The sequence below is a fragment of the Myotis yumanensis genome, unplaced genomic scaffold, assembly GCF_028538775.1.
Source record: "Myotis yumanensis isolate MYYU_CA2020_CCGP unplaced genomic scaffold, mMyoYum1.0.hap1 SCAF_24, whole genome shotgun sequence".
NCBI lineage: Eukaryota > Metazoa > Chordata > Mammalia > Chiroptera > Vespertilionidae > Myotis > Myotis yumanensis.
In genome coordinates this window covers 9,525,405-9,550,142 of record NW_027223775.1, presented here as the reverse complement: position 1 = coordinate 9,550,142, position 24,738 = coordinate 9,525,405, and the positions used below count along the sequence as shown (strand labels likewise).

Here is a 24,738-nt window from a genome sequence, read left to right as displayed (position 1 = left end):
AGGCCAGTGATGGTGAACCTTTTGAGCTCGGCGTGTCAGCATTTTGAAAAACCCTAACTTAACTCTGGTGCCGTGTCACCTATAGAAATGTTTTGATATCTGCAACCATAGTAAAACAAAGACTTATATTTTTGATATTTATTTTATATATTTAAATGCCATTGAACAAAGAAAAATCAACCAAAAAAATGAGTTCGCGTGTCACCTCTGACACGCGTGTCATAGGTTCGCCATCACTGCTGTAGGCCCACGGTCAATGAGCTATGAAACTAAGGCAACTAGTTGTATATCCTATATAATAAAAGCATAATATGCTAATTAGACCGGACAGCCGAACGACCTTCCGGACGTCCTTCCAGACGACCTTCTGGACGAAGCCGGGGCTGCAAGGGCCGAGCCCCTTGCATGAATTTGTGCACCGGGCATCTAGTATATATGTTTGTGTGTGTACATGTGTGTATATACGTATATATGTGTGTGTATATATGTGTGTGTGTGTATATACGTATATGTGTGTGTGTGTATATACGTATATATGTGTGTGTGTGTATATACGTATATGTGTGTGTGTTTATATATATATGTGTGTATATATATATATATATATATATATACACACACACACAACACATTGTACAATTAGTGTGATTGAGTTAAGAAAAACTGTCAATTAGCCACACTTACGTCTTACATTTCTTAGAGGACAATTTTATTTGTTTGTAGTTTTAAAAGAAAAGGTAGAATCATCCTTTCATACAAACATCACGCCAGCAGGTGTGAAAAGTTTTATTCAAGTAAATTCACCGGCGAGGGAACCCGTACGATGTTACAAGCGGCCGCCAGTCGAAAGAGAATGCGAAGAACAGACATGAAAATGCTAACCCGAGGCCATGCTGGCCAGACGTCATCCCACCGGCCCCTCCGGGCACGGCTACGGTTTTCCCGCGACGGACAGCGTACAGAGTTGGCTCCATGACAGCGACGGGGACCACAGGGAAGGGGGCAGGCGGTGGAGACCCCCTCTGATCGCATCTTCCCCGTTTTTTTTTTCTATAACAAAATATCTCTATGTGAACGCTGGCCGTCTTGGGTTTAGTAGCTCCGTAAAAAAACAACAAAAGATCACACCAAAAAAATACAAAAAAACAACTGCTGGAGGTAGAGAGCATGCATGCCCTGTTGGACACGCTATGCAGACATGCTATGTTCCGTAGTCAGCATGGCAGCGTGTGCTAACGAGCAGGTGGAATTCCTACGGCTCGGCCGTAACACGGCTTCCCGCGCGGCTCGCCAAACCCACAGAAGGGCCACCGCGCTGCTGTCGGCGGCCACTGGTTGCCAGGGCAACACCAGTGAGTGACGGAGCACGGAATGGACATAAATACGGACACGCGTAGGTGCACAGCAAGGCACATACGTGTAGGTGCCCGCATTTCACGGGTGCCGGGTAGGGGGCAGGAAGAAATAAACTCAAGTATAACTTTGCCTTGGGGATGGATTGTACATGCACAGGAATGTATACAGACACACACGTGAGTACACACGTGTATTCCCACACAAGCATGTACATGGATGTACAAGCGTGTACATTCCGTGTACATGATAAGTACACGACTGTTCAGATGCGAGCCTTCCCAGGTCATTCACGTGACGGTGTGGGTCGGTTCTGCTCTGGGCTGCCTGTTTTGAATCTGTCCATGGACAAGTTGCGGTTGGCTAACATTTTTTTATTTTATATACTTTTAAAATGTATTTTTATTGATTTCAGAGAGGAAGGGAGAGGGAGAGAGAGAAACATCCATGAAGAGAGAGAATCATGGATCGGCTGCCTCCTGCACACCCCACACTGGGGATGGAGCCTGCAACCTGGGCCTGCGATCTTGACCGGGAATCGAACCCTGGCCTCCTGGTTCCTAGGTCGATGCTCAACCACTGAGCCACACGGGCCGGGCTGGCTGGCCAGCATTTAGGGAAGGGGCGGGAGGCCTGAGGCTGGAGGGGTGACCCCGGGCGTGTGGGGGACGCCCCTGCCGATGCTGGCGGGGGTCTCGCACCGTGGGGGCCGGGCGGGGCAGCGTCACGCGAAGGGGGGCAGCCCGAAGAGCTGGGGCTGGAAGTCCTGCAGGGAGGCCAGCACCACCGTGGCCTTCGTGGTCAGCTCTCGGCGCAGGTTTCCGTCCGGGACCATCACCACCTGCATCCCGGCCGCCAGGGCCGCCTCCACCCCGTTGGGGGCATCTTCGAAGACCAGGCACTGCAGGTGGGAGAGAGGGGGTTGAGACGGGTGTGCCCGGAGGACAGACGTGCAGCCCAGGCCTCCTTCCTCGTCTCCGTCGCTGGGAGGCGAGCAGGCGGGGACAGAGAGGGAGAGGCTGTGGCTCAGGGACGGTGGAGGGGAGAGCACGCTGCTCCCACACGGCCGACCCCTTAGGGGACAGACGCCCACGATCCCAATCAGGGGCGGGGCGGGGTCCTGGGTTTAAAACTATTTCATCCAAATCCTAAAACTCTGCTCAATCAGTCACTGAACATGCAGAGCAGAGAGAGGAAGGGAGAGGGAGAGAGAGAGAGAGAAACATCCATGATGAGAGAGAAGCATGGATCGGCTGCCTCTTGCACGCCCCCAACTGGGGATCAGCCCACAACCCGGGCACGTGCCCTTGACAGGAATCGAACCCAGGACCCTTCAGTCTGCAGACCAACGCTCTACCCACTGAGCCACACCAGCCAGGGCCAGACTCTATCTGACTGGAATCTTAAAACTCTGTTCAATCAATAATATCTAGGGCAGGAGAGGTAATTGTGGGGGGAAACATGCTTTTAAGTAACTTGGGAGCTGGTCGTGTTTTATTTTATTATTTACTTCAAATATATACATACACATACATACACACACACACACGCACACACACACACCGTTAATCCTCACCCGAGGATGTTTTCCCATTGACTTTTAGGGAGAGTGGAAGAGAGAGGGAGACAGAGAGATGGGTTGCCTCCTGCACGCGCCTCGACCAGGGCCTGGACTGGGGGGGAGACTGCAACTGAGGTGCATACCCTTGACCAGAATCAAACCCGGGACCCTTGGGTCCACAGGCCTCAATGCCCCCCCAGCTGAGGGTAAGGCCATCTGAGTCCACCCCCAGGCCTCAATGCCCCCCCCAGCTGAGGGTAAGGCCATCTGAGTCCACCCCCAGGCCTCAATGCCCCCCCAGCTAAGCCTAAGGCCATCTGAGTCCACCCCCAGGCCTCAATGCCCCCCCCAGCTGAGGGTAAGGCCATCTGAGTCCACCCCCAGGCCTCAATGCCCCCCCAGCTAAGCCTAAGGCCGTCTGAGTCCACCCCCAGGCCTCAATGCCCCCCCCCCCAGCTAAGCCTAAGGCCATCTGAGTCCACCCCCAGGCCTCAATGCTCCCCAGCTGAGGGAAGGCCGTCTGAATCCGCCTCCAGGACAGATGAGCACCATTAGCTGGAGCTGGAGGGCTTTATTCTGGAAGAGGACCTTTCCAGGGAGTGGAGGGGCAGGGTTCGGGGTGCACCCCAGGGGTGCAGGGCGACTCCTCGGGGATGGAGCGGGCAGGGCTCGTCGGAGAGCCAGGTGGCCGTGCCCTCCACCCGCCCCCCCAATCCCCCATGCGCACCTGCCCCCCCCATCCCCCGTGCGCACCTGGTCCCCCCCCCCCCCCCCCAGTCCCCCGTGCGCACCTGGTCCGGGGGCGCGGGGGGCGAGAACCGGCCGGCGCAGGCGAGGAAGATGTCGGGGTCCGGCTTGCCCCTCCGCACGGCGGGGTCGTCGCCCAGCACGATGTGGTCGAAGAGGCCGAAGAAGTCGCGGTGGCCCCGGGTCTTCATCTCGAAGGACACGGACCCCGAGCTGGTGGCCACGGCCATGGGCACCCGGTGCTGGCGCAGGTGGCGGACCAGCCGCTCCACCCCTGGGGAGGGACGGGCTCCGTGAGGACCAGGGGGAGGGACCAGGGAGGAGGGACAGGCTCAGGGAGGAGGAACGGGCTCCGTGAGGACCAGGGGGAAGGACCAGGGAGGAGGGACAGGCTCAGGGAGGACCAGGGAGGAGGGACAGGCTCAGGGAGGACCAGGGAGGAGGAAGGAGGAGGAGGGACAGGCTCAGGGATGAGGGACGGGCTCCGTGAGGACCAGGGGGGAGGGACCAGGGAGGAGGGACAGGCTCAGGGAGGATCAGGGAGGAGGGACAGGCTCAGGGAGGATCAGGGAGGAGGGACCAGGGAGGAGGGACAGGCTCAGGGATGAGGGACGGGCTCCGTGAGGATCAGGGGGAGGGACCAGGGAGGAGGGACAGTCTCAGGGGAGCCAGGAGGAGGAGGGACAGGCTCCATGAGGACCAGGGGGAGGAGGGACAGGCTCAGGGAGGGACCAGGGAGGAGGAGGGACAGGCTCAGGGAGGACCAGGGGGGAGGAGGGACAGGCTCAGGGAGGACCAGGGGGGAGGAGGGACAGGCTCAGGGAGGACCAGGGGGGAGGAGGGACAGGCTCAGGGAGGACCAGGGGGGAGGAGGGACAGGCTCAGGGAGGACCAGGGGTAGGAGGGACAGGCTCAGGGAGGAGGGACAGGCTCAGGGAGGACCAGGGAGGAGGGACAGGCTCAGGGAGGACCAGGGAGGAGGAACAGGCTCAGGGAGGACCAGGAGGAGGAGGGACAGGCTCCATGAGGACCAGGGGGAGGAGGGACAGGCTCAGGGAGGGACCAGGGAGGAGGAGGGACAGGCTCAGGGAGGACCGGGGGGGAGGAGGGACAGGCTCAGGGAGGACCAGGGGGAGGAGGGACAGGCTCAGGGAGGACCAGGGGGAGGAGGGACAGGCTCCATGAGGACCAGGAGGAGGAGGGACAGGCTCAGGGAGGACCAGGGGGAGGAGGGACAGGCTCAGGGAGGACCAGGGGTAGGAGGGACAGGCTCAGGGAGGCCCCTAGCCTCTACAAGGTCGCCTAGGACAGCATGGTGTCTAGATCCTCCCTAGGGGCCAGGGCTCCCCCCGAAAGAAGGTGCTGATCCCATAACCACTCCTGCTTTATGGCTGCGGCAGGTGAGGCCCTGCTGCCTCCGTGGCCACAGCACAGCCTGCGGTCATTATTCCGCACACCAGCGCCTGCGATGCGGCCACCGCTGCTGGGAGGGCTGGGGCTGGGAGGAGCCCTCCTGTGAGCCGCTGGGGCAGGGGTGGGGAGCGTCTGGCCCACGGGGGTAGCAGGACCAGGAAACCGTGGGTCTGGCCCCGCCGAGGCCTGAGGGGTGAGTTCATTAAACACCTGACCCTACAGAGCAGGCGAACGTCTAAGCGGGTGATTCTGTGTGGCCCGCGAATGAGTTATACACATCCCCACGGCCCTGGGCAGGAGAAGGTTCCCCACCCCCGGTCCAGAGGACGGGCGGACCTCAACTCCAGCCTGGACAGCGCGACAGGCCTTAGAGAGAACGTGGCACCGGGTCTCTGCTGGGCGCAAAGTCCGGAGCGTCCACTGTGCGTCCAGGACTCCCGAAGCCCGCAGAGGGGCAGACACACACACCCAGATGCCAGGAGAGACGCGGCCGCGCGGAATTGCAGACACGACACAGCCACCAAGGAGCCCCCAGACAGGATGCAGGGCGTGGCCCTCCTGGGTCAGTCGCCGGGGAGACGGCCCCGACGGTGGTGCAGGGCGTGGCCCTCCTGGCCAGTCCCCAGGGGGGCAGGGTGGAGAGCGCGCTGGTGGGTACCCCTCGGTCCTAAGGGGACCCCTTCTTCGGGCCCCACCCTCTAGACCTCTTCCAACTCTCATCCCTCCCGAACTGTCCCACCTCCTTTGGTGGCTTCGTCTTTTTCCCAACCTTCCACCCAAGTGTGCTGTTTAAAGTCTGATTATTTGTGAATTTCCAAGTACCTCTCCGGTATGGGCGTCCGTTTCAATTCCGCTGTGACGAGGGTACACAGGCTGCATGATTTCGATTCTTTTAAAACGCGTTAGAATCCCTTCCTGCCTGAAGGATTCAGGGTTGCGTCTCGCTGAAGGTCCCACGAGTGCGTAAGGGTGGTTTGTATTCTGCTGCTGTTGGGAACGTCGCCGTACAGATGTCGACTCAGATCAGTTGCCTACGTCTGCAAGAAACCCACCTTAAATATAAATACTCAGGTTGAAAAATAAGAGGGCTGAGCCCTAGCTGGTGTGGCTCAGTGGATAGAGCATCAGCCTGCAGACTGAAGGGTCCTGGGTTCGATTCCGGCTACGGGCACGTGCCCAGTAGGGGGCGTGCAGAAGGCAGCCAATCGGTGATTCTCTCTCATCATTGATGTTTCTCTCTGTCTCTCCCTCTCCCTTCCTCTCTGATATGAATAAAAATATATGCAGAAGGCAGCCAATCCATGATTCTCTCTCATCATTGATGTTTCTCTCTCTCTCTCTTTCTCTCTCCCTTCCTTTCTGATATGAGTAGAAATATATTTAAAAAATAAATAAAGGGTTGAGAATTCTATGTGTCCTGCTACTCAAAGGACAGTCATGGTATCCTATATATATTTTTTAAATATATTTTATTGATTTTAGAGAGGAAGGGAGAGGGAGAAATTGAAACATCAATGATGAGAAAGAATCATTGACCGGCTGCCTCCTGCATGCCCTCTACTGGGGATCGAGCCCGCAACCCGGGCATGTGCCCTGGGTGGGAATCGAACCCGGACCCTTCCGTCCGTAGGCCGACGCTCTATCCACTGAGCCACACCAGCCAGGGCCAGGGTAGCCTATTAAAGAGAGACGAGTGAGCCTCAGGATAGTGAATGACATTATCAGGGAGAACATCTCATAATGACGGTGGCCAATGCAACAAGGCACAGCGGTGTACACACGCGTGCATCACACAACAGAGCGTCACAACACACGTGGCAAAACCTAGCAAAGGATGGAGAGACACACAGGCACGGACCTCAGCTGCCTCTGTCGGTCGTGATTAGAACAAGGAAACAGAACACACGTAAGGACAGAGCCGACTTCAAAACACCTCAGGCCACTGATCTGAGTCGACATCTGTACGAGGACGAACCCAACAGCAGAATACAAATCAGCCTCACTCACTCGTGGGACCTTCAGCGAGACACAACCCTGAATCCTTCAGGCAGGAAGGGATTCTACCGTGTTTTAAAAGAATCGAAATCATGCAGCATGTGTATCCTCGTCACAGCGGAACTGAAACGGACACCCATAACGGAGAGGTGCTTGGAAATTCACAGAGAAGCGGACTTTAAACAGCACACTGGGTGTCAGGCGTGGGGGAGGGGGGAGAAGACGGAGCCACCAAGGGAGGTGGGACCTTTCGGGAAGGATGAGCGTTGGACGAGGTCACCAGGGTGGGGCCCTACCAGGAGATTAGTGCCCTGTGAGAGGAGGACCCACCAGAGCAGTCTCTATACTGGGTCCCTCGGGGATTGCATCATAATCAGGGGCTGTTTCCCTGGTGATTGGCCCAGGAGGGACACGCCCTGCATGACAATCAGAGGCCGTTTCCCTGGTGATTGGCTCAGGAGGGACACGCCTGCATGACAATCAGGGGCCATTTCCCTGGTGATTGGCTCAGGAGGGACACGCCTGCATGACAATCGGGGGCCGTTTCCCTGGTGATTGGCCCAGGAGGGACACGCCCTGCATGACAATCGGGGGCCGTTTCCCTGGTGATTGGCTCAGGAGGGACACGCCCTGCATGACAATCAGAGGCCGTTTCCCTGGTGATTGGCCCAGGAGGGACACGCCCTGCATGACAATCGGGGGCCATTTCCCTGGTGATTGGCCCAGGAGGGACACGCCCTGCATGACAATCGGGGGCCGTTTCCCTGGTGATTGGCCCAGGAGGGACACGCCCTGCATGACAATCGGGGGCCGTTTCCCTGGTGATTGGCTCAGGAGGGACACGCCCTGCATGACAATCAGAGGCCGTTTCCCTGGTGATTGGCCCAGGAGGGACACGCCCTGCATGACAATCGGGGGCCATTTCCCTGGTGATTGGCCCAGGAGGGACACGCCCTGCATGACAATCGGGGGCCATTTCCCTGGTGATTGGCTCAGGAGGGACATGCCCTGCATGACAATCAGAGGCCGTTTCCCTGGTGATTGGCTCAGGAGGGACACGCCCTGCATGACAATCAGGGGCCGTTTCCCTGGTGATTGGCTCAGGAGGGACACGCCCTGCATGACAATCGGGGGCCATTTCCCTGGTGATTGGCTCAGGAGGGACACGCCCTGCATGACAATCAGGGGCCATTTCCCTGGTGATTGGCTCAGGAGGGACACGCCCTGCATGACAATCAGAGGCCATTTCCCTGGTGATTGGCTCAGGAGGGACACGCCCTGCATGACAATCAGGGGCCATTTCCCTGGTGATTGGCCCAGGAGGGACACGCCCTGCATGACAATCGGGGGCCGTTTCCCTGGTGATTGGCTCAGGAGGGACACGCCCTGCATGACAATCAGAGGCCGTTTCCCTGGTGATTGGCCCAGGAGGGACACGCCCTGCATGACAATCGGGGGCCGTTTCCCTGGTGATTGGCCCAGGAGGGACACGCCCTGCATGACAATCGGGGGCCGTTTCCCTGGTGATTGGCTCAGGAGGGACACGCCCTGCATGACAATCAGAGGCCGTTTCCCTGGTGATTGGCCCAGGAGGGACACGCCCTGCATGACAATCGGGGGCCGTTTCCCTGGTGATTGGCCCAGGAGGGACACGCCCTGCATGACAATCGGGGGCCGTTTCCCTGGTGATTGGCTCAGGAGGGACACGCCCTGCATGACAGAGGCCGTTTCCCTGGTGATTGGCCCAGGAGGGACATGCCCTGCACGACAATCAGGGGCCATTTCCCTGGTGATTGGCTCAGGAGGGACACGCCCTGCATGACAATCAGGGGCTGTTTCCCTGGTGATTGGCTCAGGAGGGACACGCCCTGCATGACAATCAGAGGCCATTTCCCTGGTGATTGGCTCAGGAGGGACACGCCCTGCATGACAATCAGGGGCCGTTTCCCTGGTGATTGGCTCAGGAGGGACACGCCCTGCATGACAATCAGGGGCTGTTTCCCTGGTGATTGGCCCAGGAGGGACACGCCCTGCATGACAATCGGGGGCCGTTTCCCTGGTGATTGGCCCAGGAGGGACACGCCCTGCATGACAATCAGAGGCCATTTCCCTGGTGATTGGCTCAGGAGGGACACGCCTGCATGACAATCAGAGGCCGTTTCCCTGGCGATTGGCTCAGGAGGGACACACCCTGCATGACAATCAGGGGCCATTTCCCTGGTGATTGGCCCAGGAGGGACACACCCTGCATGACAATCAGGGGCCGTTTCCCTGGTGATTGGCTCAGGAGGGACACGCCCTGCATGACAATCAGAGGCCGTTTCCCTGGCGATTGGCTCAGGAGGGACACGCCCTGCATGACAATCAGAGGCCATTTCCCTGGTGATTGGAGACACACCCTTGGCGACTGGCCCAGGCAGACACAGCCTTGGCCTCTGGCTCAGGAGGGACACGCCTCCCCCCCCCCCCCCCCCCCCGCCCCGTAACCTGGCACCATTCCCCTGGCAGTGGGCCACCCATGCCTCCTCCTCAGTCTCCTAAAGGCCTGCATGGGCCACCGCCCTCGCCTTCCAAGCACAGAAAGAGGAACGGCGTGGAGTTAATAACACCCTCTGCTGGCAGCCTCCATGCCAATGAGGTCAAGGTGACCTCCACCAATGACAGCCTCCCTCGCCAATGAGGTCAAGGTGACCTCCACCAATGACAGCCTCCCTCGCCAATGAGGTCAAGGTGACCTCCACCAATGACAGCCTCCCTCGCCAATGAGGTCAAGGTGACCTCCACCAATGACAGCCTCCCTCGCCAATGAGGTCAAGATGACCTCCACCAATGACAGCCTCCCTTAGCAATGAGGTCACGGTGACCTCCACCAATGACAGCCTCCCTCGCCAATGAGGTCACGGTGACCTCCACCAATGACTGCCTCCCTCGCCAATGAGGTCACGGTGACCTCCACCACCGGGATCCCGGCCAGAAGGTGCCTTCAGAAAGGCAGGAAGTGAAGGTCAAGGGTGATGCACCCCCCGCCCTCCAGCTCAACGCCGGGGACAAAGCCTGGAGGCAAAATGAACACCTGGACCTGGGCCGGGCGGAGGCAACCTTCTCGGTGGCATCCAGGCCTCTTCTTCATGCCCTCGGCGTCGCCTCCTGTTTCGCTCCCCTCTCGGTTACGTGTGTGGGGCTGGGAAGTGACCTCACGCTTTCCAAGACAGACTTTGGAGCCACTGAAAAGTGCCCGCTCATCTGTGAGGCTCCTGCGAGTTCAGGTACGTCCACCCACAGAGTTACGGTGGAGAGGAGCAAGATGCGTCCCATCAAGGGATTTACGTGGCCCCTTCGAGCTCCTGGCGTGGGAGGGCTCGAGAACACAGGGGAGTGAGCTGGTCATCCAGGTGAGTTGCAGGGCGACACCCTCTGTCAGATCAGCTTCTGGGATTGCCTGTGATTGGCCGCTTTCTCAGCTGACACCCAGTGAGGGCACTGCATGGGCTGGGACACCAGGTCGGTTCCATACTGGAGACTTGCGAGCATTCCACCCAACCACCGCCTGGCGGGATGAGGCCTCCTCATTCGTGCAACGGCAGTGGGACATGACATCCTATATGATAAAAGGGTACTATGCTAATTAGACCGGACGTCTTCCAGACGTCCTTCCGGACAAAGCCATGGTGGCGGGGGCCGAGGCAGAGGCGGTTAGGGGCGATGAAGCTGGCAGGGAAGGGCAGTTAGGGGCGATTCGGCCGGCAGAGGAGGTGGTGTACCTCAGCCAGGCCTGCACCCTCTCCAATCTGGGACCCCTCGGGGGATCCCCTGTGGGATCAGCCTTAAACCAGCAGTCGGACATCCCTCTCGCAATCTGTGATCACTGGCTCCTAACCGCTCACCTGCTTGCCTGCCTGATCGCCCCTAACCACTCTGCCTGCCGGCCTGATCGCTCCCAACTGCCCCCCTGCCAGCCTGCTTGCCCCCAACTGCCCCCCACTGCTGGCCTGCTCACCCCCAACTGTCCCTTCCCTGCTGGCCTGCTTGCCCCCAACTGGCCCCTCCTGCCGGCCTGATCACACCCAACTGCCCTCCCCTCCTGGCCTGATCACCCCTAACGGCCTCTGCCTCGGCCCCGCCACCATGGCCTTGCCCGGAAGGACGTCCAGAAGGTCTCCCGGTCTAATTAGCATATTACCGTTTTATTAGTATAGATACACACACATGTATGACAACACATGATCCAACAGTGACTGCGACACAGAGCCATGCAATATGCAATCCACGATGGCTGCTCTGATGGCACATTTTTCCTCCCCGCTCCCCGAGCAATTTCAGAGAAGGAGCAGGCACCTTATCTCCTGCAAGAATCTTCATTAGCATTCCACTGCCAAGCTTCTCCTGGCCTTGTAATCTAGAACGTTCCTGACCCTCTCGCTTTTAGCAAGAAACAGGGAGCAGCTCTGATCGATCATCAGCTAACAAGCCCCAGGGGACTTGTTATCCGGGGAAAACAAGGAGGGAGAGGGGTGAGGGCACACAGCCCGCACGGCACACAGGCATCCGCCTCTCCCTTTTAAATAATTAAGCTTCCTGTAAACCTTTAATAATTAAGATTCTCTGGGGAGACCCAGCTGCTGGTTGATCATCAATTCGCTCAGCCCGGCCGGCACGGCCCAGTGGCTGAGCGGCGACCTATGAACCGGGAGGTCACGGTCTGATTCGGTGGCAAGCGGGGTCCCCAGTCGGGGGCCGTGCAGGAGGCAGCCGATCCATGATTCTCTTTCATCATTGATGTCTCTATCTCTCTCACCCTCCACCTTCCTCTCTGAAATCAATAAAAACGTATTTTTTTTTTAAAAAAGAAATTTTGCTCCAGTTTGAATTATTGCTGAAACATTCATAATTCCACCAAGTTTGATTTGGGAAAGAAAAAGCCAAATCCTTTTCTTGTGACGTATTTAAAGTCACAATTTGAAGCAATTCCACCCTGAATGTCCTCCTTAAATAACAGAACACAAACACAACTGAAATGTTTTTTGGGCCTCAGGACTCTGTGAAAGAAATGTATATTACTTTTTTAACAAATATATTTTTATTGATTTCAGAGAGGAAGGGAGATGGAGAGAGAGAGAAACTTCAATGAGGAGAGAGAATCATGGACCGGCCGCCTCCTGCACGCCCCCTACTGGGGATGGAGCCTGCAACCCGGGCGTGTACCCTTGACTGGGAATCGAACGGTGACCTCCAGAGTCATAGGTCAATGCTCAACCACTGAGCCACCCAGGCCGGGCAGCACTGTACAGTACTTTAAGACATCCTTCAAACAAGATTGAACCATCCTATGTAATAAAAGCCTAATATGCTAAGTGTCCGACCGTCCGTTCGACCAGTTGCTATGACGCGCACTGACCACCAGGGGGCAGACGCTCAGACCGGTAGGCTAGCTTGCTGCTGGGGTCCGGCCGATCGGGACTGGGCAAGAGGGGCTGGACATGCCCTGGAGCCTTCCTGTGGGCCCTCCCCGGTCCCGATCGTGCACTGGTGGGGTCCCTCGGCCTGGCCTGTGTTCTTTTGCAATTCGAGACCCTTCAGGGGATGTCCGCAGGCCAGGCCGAGGGACCCCACCGGTGCACGAATCCATGCACCGGGCCTCTAGTCACATACAAGAACCTGTGTCCGGGAACCAGGCTTCTGAACACAGAGCCTCTTAGGGCGTCGGCGGGGGCGGGCGCACCTGGCATGAGGGCCGCGGTGGGGAACAGCTCCTTCAGCTTGGCCTGGCTCTCGTCCACCAGCTCCTCCTTGGTCGTGGGCAGCTGCAGCACGTCTATGATGATCTGCGCGGCCTCCAACGCTTTTTTGCCCATCACCAGGGACTTGACGTCCCAGCTGTACTTCTTCCCGTAGCGACCGCAGATTTCTCCAAACACCACCGAGTACACCCGTTCCGTGTCTGCGGGGACAAAGGCGAGACGGAGATGGGAGATGATTGGGGTGCGGGCCACGTTCACATCGAGTCTGGGGCGTGCCCTGGCTGGTGTGGCTCAGTGGATACTGCGTCGGCCTGCAGACTGAGGGGTCCCGGGTTCGATTCCGGTCAAGAGCATATGCCTGGGTTGTGGGTTCTATCCCCAGTAGGTGGCATGCAGGGGGCAGCCGATCCATGATTCTCTCTCATCATTGATGTTTCTCTCTCTCTCTCCCCGTTACTTTCTGAAATCAATAAAAATATATTAAAAAACTACAGGCCCAGCACTCGAAATCGCATGAGACCCAGACTCGCTGCGTCAGCGGGACCCCAGACCCACCGCGCTGGCAAGACCCATCAATGCACCTCCTGGTGACCAGTCGTTTGGTCGTTAGGGCGTTACGGTCACTGGCCTTTTATAATATAGATTTTTTTAAAAGTCTGGAGCAGATAAGCATATAGGTATACTAGTATATACTAGAGGGCCGGTGCACAAAATTCGGGCACGGGTAGGGTCCCTGGGCCTGGCTGGCAATCAGGGCCGATTGGGGCCTTCCAGTTGCCGGCAGGGGCCTTCCTTTGTTCCATGCCACCCCCTGGTGGTCAGCGCATGTCATAGCGAGCGGTCAGTCTTCCGGTCGAACTCCCGCGGGGACATTTTGTATATTAGGCTTTTATATATATAAGTGTACAGGGTAGGTCACAGTCAGGGAAGGAACTAGGGCAACATGGGAACATTTGCAGGTCATCCACCCGAAACTACACCGGGGCACCCTGCTCTGTTTGCTGGAGAGTCTTTGGAGCTGTGATGTGCAAAGTTAAAAGTGGAGAGAAATGAAACCCACACTATGGCCAAATTGGTTTTTTGTTGTTTTTTTTTTGGTTAATCCTCACCGGAGGATATTTTCCCATTGATTTTTAGAGAGAGTGGAAGAGAGAGGGAGAGACAGAGAGAGACATCGATGTGACAGAGACACATTGACTGGTTGCCTCCCGCACACGCGCTCCGACCAGGGCCCAGGCCGGGGAGGAGCCTGCGACAGAGGTACACGCCCTTGAATGGAATCGAACCCGGGACCCTTCGGTCTGCAGGCCGAGGCTCTATCCACTGAGCAACACTGGCCAGGGCCACACTGTCTTTTATTTAAAGGTGCACAGACGTGGATGTAAAAATGCATGGGCATCGGGGCTTCCATCCCATGTCCCATGAGGCCGTGCCCTGGTATTCCCGAGCGTGCCCTCAGCCCGCAGCACACGGGGTAGCTAGTGTGTTGGTAGCTAGTGGGTAGCCAGCGCCCCAGGCAAGTGCTCCCAGCAGGAGCGCCCGCTGTGCGTGCTGCTGCGAGAGACGTGAGGACACAGCCTGTGCGCAGGCGGGGGCGGGGCAGACACACCTGCCTTGTTCCTTCCTCTCACACGACGACAACGCACGGCATATCTGACACCGGCTGTGGGGGTTCCCTACCCAGCAAGTCAGGGACACCAGCCCGTGCCCGCCCTTGAACCCGGTTCTGACCCTGAGCATCCATCCCATCCCCGGGGGCAGGGCTCTGTCCCGCAGACCCGCTGCCCACCTGTCAGATGCTGACCCCGATTCCAGGTGCCGCCTGGGCTGCTGATTGGCTGAGAATCAGGGGCTCCTACGACCCCCCTCCCCCATCTCAGGTTTGATTCATTTGCGAGAGTGGCTCAGGGAACTTAGGAAACCAGCCAACTACTAGTATTTCCATGTTTGTTAGATCCTGAGCATCCGCTCAGACGAGACGTGAGGGACAAGGTGCGAGGGGGTGGGGGCACGGGTAGGAGCTCATGCGATGGGGGTGTTCATGGGGCTCTGTCACCCGGTGAGCCTCTGTCCATCTCCTCCAGCCGCTCTCTGGACAGTGGGGGCGGCTGGAGTTGAACATGCCAAGTTCCTGATCAGGGCCCCATCTTTCTGGGGACCTGCCCCTACCCAGAAGCACCCCCTCCCAGAGTCCCCCAAAAGGTGGTTTCCCTCCTAAGCTGATCGCAAATGAGTACAGCCTGGGGGTCACTCACAAAAGCATCGCACGTCCTGACACACAGACAAGCTCCGTAAGCACTCGGCAGCCACCTGCCCGGCCTGGCGCGGGAGCCCCAAACCCAAAACCGGGTCCCCAAGTCCACAGATCGCCCCACGGGCGTCCGGAGACGGAAGAGGTTCCACTCAGAGGCAACATCAGGGCGGCCAGGAGGTGGTTTTAATGCTTCAAGGTTATTGCACTTGGCGTGAGTCCTCCCCCAGGTCCCTACAGAAATACCGACGGGTTTGATTAGGGGGCTGCCCCAGGGACCCCCCAATTGCATCCGCCACGGAACGTATCTGTTCTAACGCATACGGCCGACAGATACACGCGAAGATGTTCTGCGTCACTGGCCTTCAGGGAGATGCCGATCGCACGACCATGAGATACCGCCTCCCACGCCGATCAGAGGGGGGTGTGATCGACAAGAGAAGCCACAGCACGTGTGGGCGAGGCTGTGGGGAAAGGGGACCCTCCTTCGCGGCTGGTGGGAGTGCAGACGGAGCAGCCGCTGTGGGAAGCAATCGGGCGATTCCCCAAGAAACTAAGACCAGAGCTGCCAGGAGACCCAGCAACCCCTCTCCTGGGGATACACCCCCAAAATTCCAATACGTATCCACAGAGATACAGGCACCCCTGTGTGCATTGCCGCATCGCTCACGGGGGCTGAGACGTGGAAACAGCCAATGTGTCCCGCGATGGAGGGCTGGATGAGGAAGATGTGGCACACGAGGGAATATTACTCGGCCATGAAAAAGGATGGAACAGGGCCATTTTCAACAGCACGGACGGGCCTGGAGGACACCATGCTCAGGCTGAGGGAGAAACGTCAGGGAGAGAAAGCTAAGAACCCTATGACCGCACTCATATGGGGGACATCAGACTGAGGCTCGGGGACACGGAAACTGTGGGGTTGCCAGGGGGAAGGGGGTGAGGAGGTGGGGGGAGAAGGGGTCTTAATATATGGTGGCTGGCAAAGATTTGACTTGGGGGGTTGGGCACAGGGTGCCATATCCAGATCTTGTCACGTGGAAATCTACACCTGAGCCCAGCCAGTGTTGCTCAGTGGTTGGCTCCAAGGCGTGTCCGGCCCGTCTCGCTCAGTCCCAATCGGCCAGACCCCAGCAGCAAGCTAACCTACTGGTCGGAGCATCTGCGCCCTGGTGGTCAGTGCACGTCACAGCGACTGGTCCACCGGTTGACTGTGTGCCCCCTGGTGGTCAGTGCACGTCATAGCAAGCGGTTGAGTGGCCTTAGCACATCATTAGCATATTACACTTTGTTTGAACGGCCGACTGGTCGACCGGAAACTTAGCATATTAGGCTTTCATTGTATAGGATTAACCAATGTCGCTCCAATAAAGTTAATAAAATAATAATTAAAGGATATAAATAGAACGGAATCCAGGGGTTTTGGAAAAGGAATGCTGACCCCACGCTGTGATTACGGCTCACACCTCGCTAATCTCGCACGCCTTGAGCAAAGCAATTTAATGCTTTTTCTCAACACGTCATGTGCCTTGAAAACAGTCTTACTTTTCTAATTTCCAATTACACGAGGGGGCGGGGTGAGGGACCACCTAAACCCGCTGTTTTCTGTTACTGATGGGTCGGTGCCTTAAAGATGAAACCCAATCCATCCATTTCCATCCGGAAGTTCCCGGATTGAGCTAAAAACATCCGATCGTCACATTCGGGCAGATAAGACCAGCCGGCTGCAAGCTCCCTCCCCGCCTCCCCCACCACCCAGAAACATAGCAGTGAAAACGGCTTATTTTCAACGTGGAACGGCTTTAATAATAACTAACATAACTCAGCCCACTGTGCGTTTTGATAAAAGTGCCGCGGTCCTTTTTCTCGGCTGTGTTGATAGGACGCAGGTCACTGGCTTCTGTTGAATTTTTTTTTTTTTAATTCCCTGGTTTTGATCACTAAGACATTCTGCACTGGGTTTCCTTGCCTCCCTGGTGCTCACAGCGTGTCCTCCCCTCCCCGCTGCCAGCAGTGTCAGGGGGGTCAAGTTCATGGGCCTCCCCCAGCTCTGCAGTCATAGGTGGGCATGAGCTCAAGTGAGAGTAGAGAATGTGTGTGTTTTAAAAATCATTTAAAAATATATGTTTCCTAGAGGCCTGGTGCATGGGGGGGAGGGGGGCGGGCAGGGGTCCCTCAGCCCAGCCTGCAGCCTCTTGCAATCCAGGACTGCTGGCTCCTAACCGCTGGCCTGCCTGCCGGCCTGATCACCCCTAACCACTCGCCTGTCTGCCTGATTGCCCCTAACCACTCGCCTGGCTGCCTGATTGCCCCTAACCACTCGCCTGTCTGCCTGATCGCCCCTAACCACTAGCCTGCCTGCCTGATCACCACTAACCTCTGCCTACCTGATCACCCATAGCCCCTCTGCCTGCCTGATCACCACTAACCTCTGCCTACCTGATCACCCATAGCCCCTCTGCCTGCCTGATCACCCCTAACCACCTCTGCCTGCCTGCCTGATTGCCCCTAACTGTCCTCCCCTGACGACCTGGTTGTCCCTAACTGCTCTCCCCTGCCAGCCTGGTCACCCCTAACCACCTCTGCCTCGGCCCCTGCCACTGTGGCTTTGTCCGGAAGAACATCCGGATGGATGTCCAGAAGATGTCCGGTCTAATGAGCATATTACCCTTTTATTAGTGTAGATTATTTTTTTGTTGTTGTTAATCCTCACCCAAGGATATTTTTCCACTGATTTTTAGAGAGAGTGGGAGAGAGAGGGAGAGACAGAGAGAAACATCAATGGGTTGCCTCCTGCATGCGCCCCGACCAGGGACCGGGCCAGGGAGCATCCTGGTACCGAGGTACATGCCCTTGACCGGAATCGAACCCGGGACCTTTCGGTCCATAGGCCGATGCTCTATCCACTGAGCCAAACTGGCTAGGGCCGCACGCCTTACTCAGCCCATCAGACTGCCTTCGGGCGCCTGGCCTCCAGAACTGTAAGACAATAAATGTGTGTCCTTCTACAGCATCAGGTTCGGGATCAGTCGTAACAGCAGCCGCCAGACACGCACACACAACCCGCCCTGAAAACCACTTAGTCACACAGTGTGGCAGCTTCTCTAAAAAATTAAGTAGAGGCCTCGGGTCTAGAACCACACGCAATAACCAGGGAGAAGAAGTAAAACTGCTGGCGGACGCGATAACACAGGTTTCAAAAACACACGCGTGCTCCGTGAGAGGAAGATGAAAGGGGGGTACACGCTGTCCGACTCCACATACAAGGCTAAGAAGTGCCCACACCCCTGCAGGTGAGATGCAGCGTGGGGTTCCCTCGGGGTACGGGGGAGGGAGGGCAGGGCCACTGGGGAAGTCGGCCGGCGCCACCAAAATTATAACTTGCCCGCCCGGCGTGGCTCCGTGGCTGAGTGTCGACCTAGGAACCTGGAGGTCACGGTTCCATCCCCGGTCAGGACACAGGCCCGGGTTGCGGGCTCGATCCCCAGTGGGGGGCGTGCAGGAGGCAGCCGATCGGTGATTCTCTCTCCTCGTGGATGCTTCTCTCTCTCCTCTTCCCCTTCCTCTCTGAAATAATAAAAATGTATTTTTAAATACAAATATTCGCAAGGCCGCCCAGAACAGACGGGCCCCCGAGCCGGGAGGGTATCTCCCCATCGGAACGCCACCCCCGGACGGTGCCACGTCCCCCAGGGCGTGTGAGTCCTCCCTCCACGCCCACGGCATCGGGGCTGCAAGCAGGCTCCCCGCTCCTCGCACTTGTAATTACGGGGGAGGTGGGCCCCAAGGGGTAATTTAAGAGGAGCACTGCCCGGGCTCTGGGTGACGGCCGGCCCCGTCAGGACAGGGTGCAGCTCCGGGCACCGAAGGACCCTCAGGTAGGTGGGCGGCTGGGGAAGCTTGGTCCGTGGGGATCCAGGTGGGCGGCCGGGGAAGCTTGGTCCGTGGGGATCCAGGTGGGCGGCCGGGGAAGGTTGGTCCGTGGGGATCCAGGTGGGCGGCCGGGGAAGGTTGGTCCGTGGGGATCCAGGTGGGCGGCCGGGGAAGGTTGGTCCGTGGGGATCCAGGTGGGCGGCCGGGGAAGCTTGGTCTGTGGGGATCCAGGTGGGCGGCCGGGGAAGGTTGGACTGTGGGGATCCAGGTGGGCGGCCGGGGAAGCTTGGTCCGTGGGGATCCAGGTGGGCGGCCGGGGAAGTTTGGCCGGTGGGGATCCAGGTGGGCGGCCGGGGAAGGTTGGTCCGTGGGGATCCAGGTGGGCGGCCGGGGAAGGTTGGTCCGTGGGGATCCAGGTGGGCGGCCGGGGAAGCTTGGTCCGTGGGGATCCAGGTGGGCGGCCGGGGAAGGTTGGTCCGTGGGGATCCAGGTGGGCGGCCGGGGAAGTTTGGCCGGTGGGGATCCAGGTGGGCGGCCGGGGAAGGTTGGTCCGTGGGGATCCGGGTGGGCGGCCGGGGAAGGTAGGCCTGTGGGGCTCCAGGCTGGCGACAGCTACTGGGGCCGTCCCCCTCCGGGGCTGCTGGGGGACGAGCCCCCTGTGCTGTGGGAGGAGGCAGAGGGTGGGTCTGGATGTGTGAGCTGGAGGCAGCTACAGGGCCTGCAGGTGAAGCTGGGCAGAGGAGAGGGAGCCGGACACCCAGTGATACTGAGGTTAAATGGGATGCAGACAGGGTAACTACCTTCGTGTGCAAGGAGGGGCTGTAGGCAGAACCAAGAGGCAGGAGCTGGGGGCGGCTGGGTGGGCAGAGGACGACAGGGCTCCGTGCCGTACGCGCGTGCATACCCGCCTCTCTCTAAATGCCTGTGTCAGCCCTGGCAAGTGTGCTCAGTGGTTAGCGCGCTGGCCCGCCAACGGAAGGGTCCCGAGTTCGATTCTGCTCAAGGGCGCGTACCCGGGGGGTACATCTCCCTTCCCGGGCTGTGGTGCACGAGGGAGGCGACGGATGGACGTTTCTCTCTCTCCCTTCCTCCTCCCCGCCTCTCTCTAAAATCAATAAAAACCTGTGTATAAAGGAATGGTCGGAGAGATGTGCATGGATCTGGAGATGTGGGGGGGCGGGGGGCTGTGAGCAAGGGGTGCAGTCAGCGCCCAGAAGCTGGGAAGGAGAAGGGAGCAGGTTCTGCCCCCGGGACACCAGGACTCCAGCCCTAACGGCGCTGGCCTCTGAGGCGGACCTGGGATTGCCGACCGCCAGGAGCGCCACCTGATCTGCTTTGCCGTGAGCCCCTGTCCACGGGGACCTCAGCGATCGAAAACACAATGAGAAACGTTCCCAACCGTCTGTTTTTCTTTTTTTTCTAACCGTACAATGACTTTCAAACAGATAAAATCCAGGAGGTCACGGTTCGAATCCCCGTCAGGGCACACGCCGGGGTTGCAGGCTCGATCCCCAGTTGGGGGCGTGCAGGAGGCAGCCGATCCATGATTCTGTCTCATCATCATTGATGTTTCTCTCTCTCTCCCTCTCCTTTCCTCCCTAAAAATCAATGCAAATATATATATATACATATATTTTTTAAATTTTATTTATTTTTTATTTTTTTTATATATTTTATTGATTTTTTACAGAAAGGAAGGGAGAGGGACAGAGAGTTAGAAACATCGATGAGAGAAAAACATCGATCAGCTGCCTCCTGCATATTCCCTACTGGGAATGTGCCCACAACCAAGGTACATGCCCTTGACCAGAATCGAACCCGGGACCCTTCAGTCCGCAGGCTGACGCTCTATCCACTGAGCTACACTGGTTAGGGCACAAATATATATTTTTAAAAAAACACCCACTCCTGCTCTCAAACAGCAATGGTTTAACCCAGCACCCCTGGGGGCTGGGAGGTGAGAGCTGGGGCCGGGGCCTCCTCTGTGAGTTCAAGGCTGGCTCCGCGGTCCGTTCCCGTCCGGGGTGGGCGTGTGGCCCTATCAGGTGCTGCTGTTGGGCACAGCACGGGAAAGACGCCCAGCATTCACCAGACACCACTGGCAAGGCCCTGGCCGGGGTGGGAGGAAGCTGGGATGTGCGAGAGGGCAGGCGGAATTCTTGGCGGGGTCGGAGGTGGCTGGGCTGGGGGTGGACGGCCGTGTCCGGGTTAGGAGATGTGAATCCTAAGGGGCTCGGGGGCGGGGACAGTCCGCTGCCCGGGGCGGAGCGATGCTGGCGCTCCAGGTGGCACCCAGACGAGGGGGACTGTCATCAGTGGGAGGGCGAGGCCCGCTGGAAAGAGGACGGAGTGTCGGCTGCTGGGGGGGTTCATGAGCCGGGGTCTGGGGACCCCGCTTCTATGGGCACCACGTCCCCCGGGGAAGCGTGAGCAAACTATGGGAGCGGCTCGCACCTGCACCTGCACATTCAGGCCCTTCGCTGACAGCGGGTGTGGGTGCAAATGAATGACGCTGGCTGTGCACGGCGTTCCCATGGGGGGGGGCGGGGCCCAGGGTGTCGGGGGGCCGGTCTGCAGTAGATGACACGTTCCAAGCCCGGCCGCCACCTCTCCCCTGCCTATCGGGGTGACGCGTCTGGAGGAGCTGAACTCGGGGCTCCCGCAGGTGGAACCGCAGGGGGAACGGGGCCTCAGCAGGGCGCGGGGCAGAGTCCTTGTCCTGGGGCACCCCTGGCACCTCTGCTTAGAGGTAATGAGAGAGCCGGCGCCCGGGAGAGGAGCCAGGTGTCATTAGCAGCAGCTAACGCCGCCCAGACCACAGGCACGCCCGGCCGCATCCCTCCATCTCCTCCAGCTTCTGCTCACATTCTGGCTGCTCAGAATGGAAAGCCATGTGTGGCCCGGCCGGCGTGGCTCCATGGCTGAGCGCCCACCTATGAACCAGGAGGTCAGGGTTCGATTCCCGGTCAAGGGCATGTGCCCGGGTTGCGGGCTCGATCCCCAGTGGGGGGCGTGCAGGAGGCAGCCGGTCCGTGATTCTCTCTCATCATGGGTGTTTCTCTCTCTCTCTCTCTCCCTCTCCCTTCCTCTCTGAAATCAATGAAAACATGTTTAAAAATAAAATATATAAAAAAAAAAAATCAATGGAAGATAGGCTCTGGTGAGCATCCACAAAACAACAAACAAAATTAAAATAATCCTATATAATAAAAGCCTAGGGTGCTAAGTGTCCAACCGTTGGTTTGACCGGTCAACCAGTCGCTATGACGTGCACTGACCACCAGGGGGCAGACGCTCCGACCGATAGGTTAGCTTGCTGCTGGGGTCCGGCTGATCGGGACTGGGCGGGACAGCCCGGACACTCCCTGGAGCCCGAGGTCTCTCGCAGGCCGGCCCACCTCCCGCATCCCTCCCCGGCCTCTAAAATATTTCTTCCAATTAATTTCCTTTCAATGTGCGCGGATCCGTGCACTGGGCCTCTAGTTAATAACGACAACACGAGAAGCCCTGTGTTTGGCGTCGTCACCCGCCCCCTCCGGCCCCTCGCTGCGTGTTCGTGCCTCTGAGAGTGAATCTAGGACGCCGGCTAATGATGTGAGAGCCTCTTCTATTTCCGTCAAGTGCTCCAAGGGGCCGCAGGGCGTCAGGAAAGGGGCGGCACGGAGCTGAGGTGGGCAGGGATGTGGGAGAGGGGACTCCGGCCACACCATGTGTCCCGCTGGTTTTTAAAAATGAATTTGAAAATACAGCGTATTTTTCTTGGCCGATTTTTTTTTTTTAAGATTCTCAAGAATGAGTGTGTCAGATCCCCGGGAAAACACATTTCACGTTCCACCGCATTTGACGTAGACCCACATCCCTAATCCTGAATATCCTTTCTTTTTAAATATACAGGGTGTCCCAAAATTCACGCAAGAAGTAATTTTGATAGAAAACACAGGTTTATAACTAAAAATTGTAAATTTTGTATTGATTCATAAAGGACACAGTCTAGGGTTATGTATGGAATAGCACATCGGGTCAATGGCCTCCATGGCTTTGCTGGCACAGACGCAAAGCCGCGGTCTTCATGGGTCTTCCTTGTCCCTGCTCCTGGGCCGTCATTGGTACTTGGTGATGCTTATCCAATCGAAGGGATTGACATCCAAGGGCAACAGATATTAGAATCTGATTCCATAAACCAAGTCAAATTAGGCTTTTATTTTGTTGTTGTTGTTGTTGTTAATGCTCACGCCGAATTCAAATCTTGCGTGAATTTTGGGGCACCCTTTATTTTTACCGATTTCAGAGAGGAAGGGAGAAGGGAGAAGGGAGAGACATAGAAACATCCGTGATGAGAGAGAATCACTGATCGGCTGCCTCCTGCAACCTCCACACTGGGGATCGAGCCCACAACGGGGGCATGTGCCCTTGACCGGAATCGAACCGGGGACCCTTCAGTCGGCAGGTAAGATGCTCTAACCATTGAGCAACACTGCCCGGGGCGTGAATATTCTTAATGTCCACCGTCTGCCTGGCCCCGTTGTCAACAGCAGACGTCATGGGGTGCTTCCTACAGCCCTGGGTCTGCCCTGCCCAATAAGGCAGCCACCCTCACCCCACCCCGATCCCCCAAAATGTGAGCATTTGAAATGCGGCTCCTTGCAGCCGAGAGCCGACGTGCTGAGTGTAAAATGCACAGATTTCAAAGACCGGGCGTCAACAATGCACGCAAAACGCCTGCATGATTTTTTTTTTTTTTTTTAAATTCTGAATATGTGTTGAACGGCAACCTTTTGGATAACAGGATAGAATTTAAAAAAAAAAAAAATTCCATTCAGGTTGCATCTGCCTCCTTCAGCTGGTTTCAATGTCAAGAGGAGAAAATGGAAGGCGTGTTCGCTTATTTGTGTTTGTGCTGCTCTCGACCGCAACTTCCTCGTCTTTTGCAAAGAAGGGCCCACCCGTGGGTGCGTGCCTACGTGCGTTCGCTCCTAATTCCGGCTGTTTATGAACTAGATACTGACCCTCCTCGCCCGGGAGCTGAGATACTGGGAAATACTTGTCATCTTTGTCATTCTTGCACAATCTAGTCCTGGTTCACGGCCACCTCGGTCCCCTTCTCTCTCGCCCTAAACACACGGAACGCCGAGACCATTACCTGGATGGCGTCCCTGGATCCTCGCCCAGGGTGACTGCGTGACCTCAGCCTTATGTCAACGAAAACTGAATCCTTTCTGTGTGGAGGGACAACAGTGTCACAGTGCACCACAAAGCCGCCTGGCTTCCCCGTCAACATTTCAGGAAAAAAAAAAAAAAAGAAAAGAAAAGAAATAAAATCTCTATTTGCTTCCTCATTCCCCTGGGATGAAGCCAGCAGCTGCAGTAAGAACTCCCCCAGGAGCCTGTATTCAACGCCACTTCCTTGAAAACCAAGTATGGGCACTACAGTGACAAGGAGAACTTCTAGGGGAGGTGGTGGGGGAGGGGATGCATTTAAAATTCCTAAAAGAAAAGCAGACCTCCTGCAAAAGACCTCATTATAAACGGACTAGAGGCCCAGTGCATGAAAACTCGTGCAGGAGTACGCCTTCCTTCCCCAGGCTGCTGGCACCGGCTTCCCTCCAGCACCCGGGACCGGGCTGCTTCCCTCCTCGCGGCCCGAGGGCACCCAGGATCCGGGCTGGCCTCCCTGGGGCCCTGGCTTCCTCAGGAAGGACATCCGGAATGACGTCTGGGAGATATCCTGTCTAATTAGCATATTACCCTTTCATTATTACAGTATAGATTATTATTACAGACCAGAGGCCCGGTGCACGAAATTTGTG

The 24,738-nt window shown here is 57.3% G+C and overlaps 1 protein-coding gene across 1 annotated transcript in view; it reads right to left on the bottom strand.

Moving 5' to 3' along the window:
- Positions 1-698: 698 nt before the first annotated feature.
- PUDP (pseudouridine 5'-phosphatase) overlaps positions 699-24,738 on the bottom strand; it is a 28,114-nt gene continuing 4,074 nt past the window's right edge. The window contains exons 2-4 of the mRNA XM_070402725.1: positions 12,789-13,007; positions 3,706-3,935; positions 699-2,254 (exon numbers count right to left, since the gene is read on the bottom strand). Coding sequence (XP_070258826.1) covers positions 2,078-2,254; positions 3,706-3,935; positions 12,789-13,007 — 626 coding nt within the window. The 3' untranslated portion in view covers positions 699-2,077. The remainder of the gene's footprint in view (positions 2,255-3,705; positions 3,936-12,788; positions 13,008-24,738) is intronic.